The following is an 11,210-nucleotide window of genomic DNA, read 5'->3' as shown; positions in this document are numbered from 1 at the left end:
TCTCTCTCTCTCTCTCTCTCTCTCTCTCTTTCTCTCTCTCTCTGGTTCTGGCTCAGGTTGAAAGCCGGCTGACCTAGTTTCAAACACCCACATGCAATTACACTGTGTACTATAGCTGAGTGAAGCGTTGTTGATTGGCTGGTTGAATTCCCCTTTTGCTGTAACACTCTAATGGCATCTATCCAGAAAATGTTGCCACTGAATTCAGCTAGGCCTCAATAACATTTACTCTCATTGTGTTTTCAGGAAATGACCCTAGACATAAAATAGTTTTAGCTTTTTTTATTCATAAATATCTTTATGTCCAGGTCCTGGACATAAACTGTAAATTCTCCAAGTGCTTAAAATATAGTTGTACACCCCTTTATAATGCACATTTTACGAGGCTATCAATCAAACTAATAACTGCAGCAATGTTGACATAAAGAGAATTGAGCTTGAAAATATGGCTGTCAATTTCAGTTTATCCATATATTAACATCACAATATTGCAGCTTTACACAAAATTCCATGTAAGATAATGAAACCAAGCAAAACGGTTAAGAAACATAATTCCCAAATGGAAAAACTATTGCATTAAACAAGAGACTGAGATTTAGATTCCCGATATTCTGAATGCGGCTGTATGTGAGTGACTGATGGTGGTAACTCCCTTCTCTGTCTCTAGAACGGTTACACACCGCTCCACATTGCAGCCAAGAAAAATCAGATGGAGATAACCACCACGTTACTGGAGTACGGCGCCTCCACCAACACGGTGACCCGCCAGGGGATCACGCCTCTGCACCTCGCAGCACAGGAAGGCAACGTGGACATAGTGACGCTGCTGCTGGCTCGAGACGCTCCGATAAACATGAGCAATAAGGTACGAGATCTGTGTGGAAAAGTTGCCACTGATACATATGTTTTTGTTTTTCATAGCATAGGAGTAATATTTACATGTATGGTGCGTTTGTGTGTGTACTATAAACTTCTGTTTAATGGCCAGGGCCTAAGTTCAAAATTATCCAACATTATTATTTTGCCAATTATTAACTCCGCCAGGTGTGTGTGTGTGTGTGTGTGTGTGTGTGTGTCCACACAGTATGTCCAATTGCTAATAGTATGCAATTTTTTAGTTTGTGTTGGTTTTGGTAAGGTCGACTCCCATTCTCTTGTTAATGATCCCCATAATGCACAGACCTGGATTGTATTGTACTCAATTCAACGCCTTTCTGTCCCTCCGTCTCTCTCTCTGTCTGTATATTTAACTGTCTGTCTGTCTGTCTGTCTGTCTGTCCTCAGTCTGGTCTGACTCCGCTCCACCTGGCTGCCCAGGAGGATAAAGTCAACGTTGCTGAGGTCTTAGTCAACCAGGGAGCGACTATAGACCCTGAGACCAAGGTAATGATTGTGTCTTCTTGTCCTTGGTCACCAGGTTGGAGATCAGACAGCTTCTCAGGCCCTGCAGCGATTAAAGTTATTAACTATATAAAGTTTCACAATTTAAGCAGAAAAAGAGGAGACAGTACCAACAACAATGACTGGATGATCTTCTCTTTGCTAATCACATTTTTCCAACTTTCTGTATCATCAGCTGGGATACACTCCTCTCCATGTGGCCTGTCACTACGGCAATGTAAAGATGGTAAATTTCCTGCTGAAAAATCAGGCGAAGGTCAACGCTAAGACCAAGGTAACAAATTAGTGTGTGTGTGTGTGTGTGATTGTGAGTGTGTGTTTGTGTTTATTCCTTTAGTTCTGTGTGCAGAGATTTGAGCAATTGCATACTGTATTTTCAGACAGTAAATATTCGCTGTACATCCGGGATTGTGCACGTCAGTGGGGGTAGCATGTATGTATTTAGTATTTAACTCTCTTTTCCCCTCCTCTGCAGAATGGTTACACACCTCTCCATCAGGCTGCACAGCAGGGGCACACACACATCATCAACTTGCTGCTACATCATGGAGCATCGCCTAACGAACTCACAACTGTGAGTACACACACACACACGCGCACACACAAACTCAGACAAACAGTATCTTATTAAAGTGTGATTCTGGCTCATGAGTTTGGTAGATTGTAATCAGTTCTCTGTTTCCAACTTCTTCCAAAAGTACCAAATAGCCAGTCAATCAGATGTAAAACAGCTTTGATATTAAAGGTTTTAGTGCACACTTTAGTACTTTATAGTTGTGATATCCTGATACTGTTTTAAACCAATGACTCGCCTCTTTTATTCTATTTTTTTGTCCAGAATGGGAACAGCGCCCTGTCCATTGCCAGGAGGCTCGGCTACATCTCTGTAGTCGACACACTCAAAGTGGTCACAGAGGAGACTTTGACCACTCAGGTGAGAGCATGTGTTCAAACATACCGTGTGTGTGCTTGGTTTCCCAAACCCTTACCTTTTGGAAATAAAACAATGCCTGTCTGCAAGGGCTTTTATTTTAACATAGTGAACAGAACTCTTGAAAACACAACGGACTGAAAAATGTCCATATGCACTTATTATATCTTCTCAAATGGCAGTAAAGGCCTTAATCTTTATTTTTCATTTTTTGTAGGTATGTTCTATCATATGATAGTAAGACGTCTGCTTGTATTCTAATCTGTTTTCTAATTTGCTTTTCATGATTTGCTGTTTTTCAAACTCAACACTTCCTCCATGTTTACCTGATATTCTGATAAATTCTGCATCATGTACAAACCCACAAGTACTTGTACTTGTTAATAATTAACTGCCCCTGGGTCTACTTTGCCATTTTAAGCTAATCACATTGAAGACTTCCTGCAACAACAAGACGTGTTACGTTGCACATTAGCTAAAGTCTTAGAGCTATAGTGAGTTGTTTCTGCCGCCCCCATGAGGAATTTTAAGTAATGACGCGGTTGCTAGTAGCTAAGGAGGACACGAAGGAATAGCCTGACTAGCCAGACCCACATCAAGATCAACCAACCAGAGCAACGCTAGTTGATAGATTAAACTTTTTTTATTTTTTCTATTTGCCGGACATTGTGTAATTAACGGCTTTAATTTAAAACTTTTCTGTAACAATTGTTTTGACAGACTGTGTCTGAGAAGCATAAGATGAACGTTCCAGAGACCATGAACGAGGTGCTGGACATGTCCGATGATGAAGGTACAGATTCATTTTACTGCTTATTGATGTGTAAATTCTGGATTATATGAAATCCATTCAAAACGGTTCTCCACACACAACTCGACCTCAGTCACAAAATCTGGCAGAGACATCCAACGTCTATGAAATCCCAGGTTGACTCATATTAGGTATTTGGCCTGTAACAGGTCAAAGTGCTGGTCCCTTGGTTGCAAAATATCCCCACTGTTGTCGTCATAGAAACCGTTATTTTAATTTTGTTGCTGAGTACCAACATTTTGTTTCCATCATTAACTAATTCCATTATATTTCTTAATTTGACATCAACAATCACGATATAAACCTTTATTTGAACATGTACTGTTATTTCTTTTCTTTGCCTTTCAGTTGGTTATGGATATCATTTTCCCATATTTTTTGGTTCCTTTTTTCTCTAACCCTCTCCTCCATCCCAATTACACAGTCTGTAAAGCCAATGTCCCCGAAATGATCACAGAGGACTATATATCTGATGTGGAAGAAGGTATTTTTCATCTTTCTTCATTTTTTTTGTTCTTTAAATCTTCTTCTTCTTTCATAAGTCTTTCTTTCTGCATGTCAGTCCTCTGTTCTTAACATCGCCAATTTCTTCTCTTTGGTGTCATGATTTATATGTGCTTTATTTAATTGAAAGTAGGAAATATTTGTGTTATAGTAAAGGTTCTCCATCTTTCATATTTCAGTCAGAGGTACTGTATAATGTGATACACCGCCTTGTACTCGAGTACTTTTAGCTGCTGCTTCCCGCTTCGACTCTCTCGTGCTGTGTTGCTGTAGAGCCTCCAGTATTTTCATGCATTGAAATGTAGGGAATATGCCTTTTTTTCCTCCTGGTTGCCATGCCAACTGTTTGCATATGGCGTTGTGGAGTGTGTGACAGATTTCTTTTCATGCCATGGAGTAGACGGCACATACACACACTTGATCCTTTGTCTTCGGGGGGGATTGTCGGTGACGCTTCCATTGTAGTTTCCCTCATTCGGGCCAAAGCAAACACGGTGTCAGCTGCTTCTGTTTGTGTGTGTGTGTGTGTCTGTGTGTGTGTGTGTGTGTGTGTGTGTGTCTCTTTTCTCATGGTCTCTAGTGTGGTTTAAAAAGCGGCTGAACTTGAACTTTTCACCAACTCTCACTGATGAGATTGAGCAGAGGAAAAACAACTAGAAATTGATATATTGAGATTTTTCAATAAATATCTTGTTTCCCTTCTGCCCTCTGGAAAATTTTATCAAGCGTTATTTGTAAAAAATGGTAGATTTCTGTTTTAAGAAGTCTCATGCTGTTCGCACATGCCAGTTTTAATACCTTACTTACTTTCGGCAGCATGCAGAAACAAAAGTTTACTTTCTCTAGTAGTCTAATATGAACCGATATCATGAGATTACCAGGTGGGCTATAGTTTCAATTTCTGCAGCTGTCATTTATAATTTGGGCTGTACCAAATGTCTTTTCTTTTTCTTCTCTTTTTACATTCAAAGCTTCTATTGAGGTTTTCAAATGATGCTTCAAATGTCTGTTGTCATATTTTCTGACGCCACCACCCTAAAAAAAAATCGTCAATTTGATCAAAGTGACTCTTCCGATTAAAGGAAGAAAAATGGACCTAGGGGTAAATAACCCAATGTACCAAGTTCTCTGGGATATATTCACATGCTAATTGAATGCGTATCTAACTTGGAAAGAGCTAGCACAAACCGCTGATTAGCTTATAACCATAGGCGTCGATTTTGGTGGGGGCGGTGGGTATGCGTACCTATCAGATTTTGTCATGAGTCCTTTTGTACCCACCACTTTTTTTGGAAAATCTTGAGCTCAATGTAGTTAAAAAATTGAAATTGCGATTGTATAACGACTAATCATGCAGGCCTAATTCTGTGCAGAAATACCAGGTTGAAACAGAATAAATAGACATGCAAAAAAAAAAAAAAAAAGCTGAGCAGCTTTCGAATGTCAACGTTATAAATGAAGCTTAAAACTGTTCAGTACAGCCTTGTTCTTTTTAAGACAGCATACATACTGTATACATGCGGTATAATGTCACATCGATCTCTATATAGAATGGCCTGTGCAGGATGTCATAAAGTCAAGTTCTGTTCCATGAATTATGACTCTTTGGCTGAATATTTAGTATGTCTTTCTAGTGAAGCACACTTGCAGTAGATATGGGGGGGGGGGGGGCAGAAAAAGAGAAATATGTGGGATGAGTTGAGAAAGAGAACGTAGGGATGAAGAGAAAAACTGGATACAACCGTCTCTGTCACTAAAATTCCTGCATGTCTGATTTAAAAACATTTGCAAATATTCATAAGGGTTTAAAAAAAATGGGTGAAGGTGTATTTCTGCTTTATTTGAACAGAGATGGATGTTGGAAATATCTGCATCAGCTATTCCTGTAAGTTCCAAAAAATGCTGATGTTGCTGTAACTTCAATAATCGGTTTGCAGCTGCACTAATTGAACTAAACTTATTTTTCATATGTATATTTATGTGCATGTTTGTCCTCACACTGAATTTGCGTGGGAGTTGTTGTCTGATGTTTTGCTTGCGTAGTGTGGCCATCTTTAATTTCTGATCTAAAAATATATGAAGTGTAATTCTAGACACACACACACACACACACACACACACACATAACAGGCTCACATGAAGGCTCAGCTGAATAACAAAGATGATTTACATCTCTAATAACTCACACAGTCCACAGTCTAAATAAGTCCACAAACCCTCTGCAGTATTTTACAAACGGTTCTGGACTTTACAAAGAGTTTTCCAGAGTTGTTAAGTTAATTAATATGTGGTCAGCATGGATAGAAAAACTAAATCATGAGAAAACCTAACTACTTATAAGGCAGTAACATATTTACAACATAACATAGTGTCCAATGTTTTCATCCTTGGCCCTGCATGCCTTTCTTTGGCTTTGACATTTCATATTCTAAATATATCACACTTACTATTTAAAAACATTTAAAAAATATAAAGGACTGTTAATAAGAAGGCAACCAATCAGTATACTGTGACTAAGATAATCCTATATTGATAGTTTACATTTGGACTTTAGTCAGACTTAAAGGGATAGTTTGGATATTTTGAAATTGGGCAGTACGAGGTCCACTTGTCCATAATCAGGTTATTACCTACAGTAAATGGCGGTCGGCACGCCCCGAGTTTGGAGAAACAGACAGGAGTACCGACACGGAAGCTGAGCAATGCACTGCTGTGGACAGGGGCAGCAGCTAAACGTATTTTAGACACCTAAAGAAATCAATATCAGTGTAAGTGTATGCTATATTAGGAATATCTTTCGCTGCTTTACCTTGGCCTAAACAAGCAGAGACAGACAAGACAAAACAAAGCAGAGTATATCAATAAATACAGAAATAAGAGAGTTAAGGAGAGCAGTGAGGATGTATATTGCACTGTACATACTCCAATAGGTGCTGCCTAGGTAGAGTTAGGTGTTCGACAACTGAGTCACACACCCACTTACTATTTCTGTCCTGCAGTGAGCTACACACTCACACTGGATAATCCTAGAGCAGGGTGGGTAGGCGGGAGAAAGCTGATCTGTTTGTGGGATCGCCGGACTGTGAAAGAGAGACAGACAGTAGTGGGTGTGTGTATATGCAGGAGAGAGAGAGAGAGAGAGAGAGAGAGAGAGAGGTTTGAAGGAAGTTAAAAGCAAAAGTTAGTTCAGGGTGCAAATCCTGCACACTGGAATTCTGGCTGAATGAAGTGCTTTAAAGCAGAAGGTGAGTTGTGGCTTGTTTAGGAGGCTGATATGAGGCAGCAAGGTCCCGGAGAAAGGACTGGAATGTCGCCAGATGGGGTCTGTAAAGTGTGTGTGAGGAAGAAAGTTTAGAAAAGGAGGGGGGGAGGGGTGCTGTAGCTGCAGGGGATGAGGGGACAGGAGGGTGAGGCGGGGGTCTCCGGTGCTTTGTTGCTGGAATGCCTTCCTTTTCTTTCTCTTTTCGTTTCTCCGCCTGCATGCACTTGCTCCACTCTCCCCTCTTTAACTCCTCCTCTCCTGCCTTCTCCCTTTCAACTCTGTGCTCGCCGGTTCATCAGTAGGATCTACATTAACTCTGAGGGGAATAACATGCCGCTTACTGTTTCCCTGCTAGGCCTGTAACGTATGTTTCAACCACTTTTTTATTTATTATGGCTTGAATGATTTGTTTGCTGTGATGAGGGTTCTGCTGGGTTTTTATTGACTGGATATTGACTTTATATGAAACTGTATTTAGATATAAAATTGTTAAACCGCTGTTATTGCCATTCCTGCTAGCTCACTGAACTAACCTGACATTAAAAGGTTCTGACAGCAGCAGTTTTTGTTGTTTGCAAGCTTACTGTTAACATTTGTTTGTCATTTAGGGACAAAAAGCCTTTTAGCGACAGCAAATACTTTTGTTTGTGCGTGCTCGTTGGACTAGTGCTGAACTGGAAAACAGCCTCTGGGCAGAGGCTGCATTGATCTGTCAGTCTAAAAGAGCTTCTCTGTTATGGTCAGCATGAACGGCAAAAACAAGAAACACCAATGTGCCAAGGGCCAATATGTTTCCTTTGCATTCATAGAATCCCCCAAAGGAACAAAGTAAAGCTAATATAATTAAGGGTTTTATTGACTTCATTCATTCTCTATAAACTTAGTTTTTTAACCGGTCACACACAAGAGGGATAGTCATAGCAAATACTCATAAAAGATGGAAAGACAATGTGTAACCTTTCGTCATCACTGTGTGTTTTAACCTGCAGGTGACGATGCCATGACGGGGGAAACAGACAAATATCTGGCCCCCCAGGACCTGCGGGAGCTGGGGGACGACTCGCTCCCTCAGGAGGGCTACATGGGCTTCAGTGTTGGTGCGCGGTCACAGAGGTAAGAAGCACTATGACACTACCTTGCCAGTCCGTAGTCAATATTATGACTATTTCTGAGGGTTTTTTTAGGGTAAATGTAGCAGTTTGATGTTGAATTACAGCTGTCACAAAACAAGACATTTGTTGATGAAACATCAACATTTTCTAGACAAAGCACATTACAATGGCTCGCAGGGTTTCAAAGTTGGTGAACGCAAATATACACTGTTGACTTATAGTAAAATATCTTGACAGTTGTAGGACACAGAGCCCAAGAGTCCAACATGTAGGAAGCTGTCGTAGCTTATTAGCTGTATGAGTCTTATAAACACTGACCAGATTGTTGTAGGGTCTCTCATATAAATGGGACAGTGCAATTTGTTAACGCTGTTCTTGCTCAGAAAGAGAGGAAATCTTTCCAAGTTTTCCACTTCGTCCAAAATAGCAAAGTGCAGTCTTAGACTGGAAGCAACAGTTTTTTGGGAATTTGTCCTAAATTGTAGGCATGTGATAGACATCTCCTCCATGGTCTCATTTTGGTGATTACAGTCATCATAACACAATAAATTTGATAGATACACTAAAGTTTAGATATGTTGAAGAGTCTTTTTTACTTAATGAAGTTGTTTCCAGTTTATAAGTAATATCGTAACAGAAAAAAAGTCTTTAATGAATTCATATATTGTCCAGACAAAGTAAGATGGCACGTAGACTTTGCATTATTCTGACCCCTGAAACACAATCTTTTCCTCTCACCAATGGGAGATCATAGTTCGCTTTCTGTGGCTGTTGAACTTATTTGCTCACACAAAGAATATTGACACTTGTGCAACCCGCTGAACAGGGAGACATCATTGAATATCTGAGCGGTGACACACACAGAAACGGAGCCACAGGAAATTAGAAACATGTTCGATTGCATGGCCCTGAGCCCAGGGTTACATCAACACACACTGTCTGAGTGGGGTGGGAAGTGTGTTTCTGTGAATTAGTTTAACACATGTGCTGGTTCCCCTGCAGGAATGAGTTCAAATCTCTTTGCAGTTCAGTCAATTTGGGAAGTGAATTATCTACGAAACTCAGTGTTAGTGAGTTGAAAGAAAGTTGTCGTGATGTCATGTATGTTGTCTGTTTTTTCAGTGATTGTTCTAAAACTTTTAAAAACAAAATTTGTGACGCGGTAGGAGCCGCTTGGTCCAAAGGTTGTTCTGTCCCCCTGTATATTACCGTTTTAAAGTTTTTATTTTAATGATATCCTCAACGTTCCTCAACAGAATATACACTAACAAGTCTCCTGGAAAATCTAATGATTTTGTAGGTTTATGTTGTGGCCGTCAGATGGAATTATTTGTTCTCTAAATACTACAATACCCAGGAGCATCAGCTGACGTTGCTATAGCATTGAGGGTAATTTTGACCTCGGGCTGACATTTGTTTGGAGTTTCTTACCCAAATACGTCTTTGGAGTTGCAGTGAACTCTGCTCTTAAAGCTGTACTAACATTTTATATTAAAGCTTTAGTGCGTAACGTTTTTACATTAATGAACGTCTGTTAGATTCAAGCCATTGCAAAATGAGTTACTACAAAGCTAATTAAGGCTTTCAGCTCCACACGTGGACGCGCAACAGTTTTGTTGTCATAACTTAGAATTCCTAATGAGGGACAAAGAAACTACGCACTATACAGTAGCTTTAACAATGGATCAAAAGACTGCGTAATATTAAAGGGTTTGCTCGTAGTGAAGAGCCCACCAAGAATTATCACCCGATTTTAGTGTCTTTCAGCTTATTGTTTTGGATTTATGCTCCCCAACTTTACTGTGTTGGTTCAGTCACAGTCTCAGTTTTCAGTAAAAAGAGCTCTGAGAAACTCTTTACATATGTTTTCTGTACGTCTACCTGCTCAGTACCAAATAGCAGACAGACAAAGTTAGCAACAAGCTGGGGAACATACGGTAGTATTTCTAACTCAGGAGCATGGAGACCAAAAACAGAGCTTAAAGAAGAGTGACTATTGGACTAGCATTCATCAGGGGGACAGAAGCATGACTCCATGGCAACTGTTTTAAGGTGATAAAAGTCAATGTAGTCTTTTCAGGTTCCCACAGTGGCCAAAACTATTCAGTTAATGCAGACTTAAATGTCTGCATGCACAGACTTGTACTTTTTAATGCCCATCCAAGCATGGAAGTGCCCAAAACCATCATTTATGCAAACATTTAGAGGAAACTTCTTGAACCCTGGAGGCCTAAATAACCCCTCGTTCCTCCAACTCTATTATAAATCTCCAAAATTAGTATACGTGAGGGGAAGATGAAGCTGCTCTGATATTCCAAAAATGAGGAGTTTATAAGGGAATTAGTTGTAAATTGTACACATGCTCTAAGTCAGTCGGACAGTCAGTCAGACAGCGAATGGTGAGGATGCAAAACGGGGGCGACAGGTAGAGCTGGAAGTATTCCCAATTTCTATTGTACAGTTAATTGTCTCAGAAACAATTACAATAAACTTTTAGTCTCTTTTAGTCCAGTTTACAAATATTTATTTATGTATTACTTTTGCAAATAAATCAAAGTTTCAAATGAATCCCAGAATACATCTTTTGGTTATGTATCCCAGACAATGTAATAACACAGGTACACAGCCTGTGAAGTTAACCGCACCTCTTTATTTTCATGACACATTGATTTTTGTCTTAAATTAACATAAAACTGAAATTACAGTCATACCCCTTAGAACATTACCTAATGTTTAAATAAATTGCGGTTAAACAAAGAAATGGAAATTGTTTCAAAAAATTGCGCTTAGACAATTATTTAATAATTGTTACAGGCCTAGAGACAGTCAGTCAGTCAGTCAGTCAGCCAGCCAGCCAGCCAGCCAGCCAGCCAAGCAGTCAGTCAGTCAGTCAGTCAGCCAGCCAGCCACGCAGTCAGTCAGTCAGTAAGTCAGTCAGTCAGCCAGCCAGCCACGCAGTCAGTCAGTCAGTAAGTCAGTCAGCCAGCCAGCCAGCCAGCCACGCAGTCAGTCAGTCAGTAAGTCAGTCAGTCAGCATCTGGCTGCATTCTACCAACCTGGCTTTTTTCCTTTCAGCATCTCTCTGTCCACTCCTCTGTTTGTTCACGATCTTTTATTCTCTCCTCATGTCCGTTCTTACTGTTAGTCCCAAAGTCAGGTAAGGCTGAAGGCATGACGAGCCCCCCCCCC

General features: G+C 40.1%; 1 protein-coding gene and 1 long non-coding RNA gene across 51 annotated transcripts in view; one reads left to right on the top strand and one right to left on the bottom strand.

Annotated features, from left to right (window-relative positions):
• LOC116670945 (ankyrin-3) overlaps positions 1-11,210 on the top strand; it is a 152,702-nt gene that overhangs the window by 93,202 nt on the left and 48,290 nt on the right. For 22 of the 50 annotated variants that reach the window (XM_032501708.1, XM_032501707.1, XM_032501706.1 and 19 more), the window contains 10 exons: positions 668-865; positions 1,285-1,383; positions 1,577-1,675; positions 1,877-1,975; positions 2,240-2,335; positions 3,053-3,125; positions 3,568-3,627; positions 5,497-5,532; positions 7,899-8,022; positions 11,167-11,178. In XM_032501708.1, coding sequence (XP_032357599.1) covers positions 668-865; positions 1,285-1,383; positions 1,577-1,675; positions 1,877-1,975; positions 2,240-2,335; positions 3,053-3,125; positions 3,568-3,627; positions 5,497-5,532; positions 7,899-8,022; positions 11,167-11,178 — 896 coding nt within the window. Of the gene's footprint in view, positions 1-667; positions 866-1,284; positions 1,384-1,576; positions 1,676-1,876; positions 1,976-2,239; positions 2,336-3,052; positions 3,126-3,567; positions 3,628-5,496; positions 5,533-6,677; positions 6,893-7,068; positions 7,274-7,898; positions 8,023-11,166; positions 11,179-11,210 lie in introns of those variants that run through there. The other 28 variants (XM_032501675.1, XM_032501672.1, XM_032501676.1 and 25 more) reach the window with 8 other exon arrangements.
• Positions 1-11,210, bottom strand: part of LOC116670977 (uncharacterized) — a 27,648-nt gene that overhangs the window by 5,109 nt on the left and 11,329 nt on the right. The window lies entirely within an intron of this gene.

This window comes from Etheostoma spectabile, chromosome 21, assembly GCF_008692095.1.
Source record: "Etheostoma spectabile isolate EspeVRDwgs_2016 chromosome 21, UIUC_Espe_1.0, whole genome shotgun sequence".
Classification (NCBI taxonomy): Eukaryota; Metazoa; Chordata; class Actinopteri; order Perciformes; family Percidae; genus Etheostoma; species Etheostoma spectabile.
The sequence above is the reverse complement of the archived record's forward strand: the minus strand, read 5'-3'. Positions and strand labels throughout refer to the sequence as shown.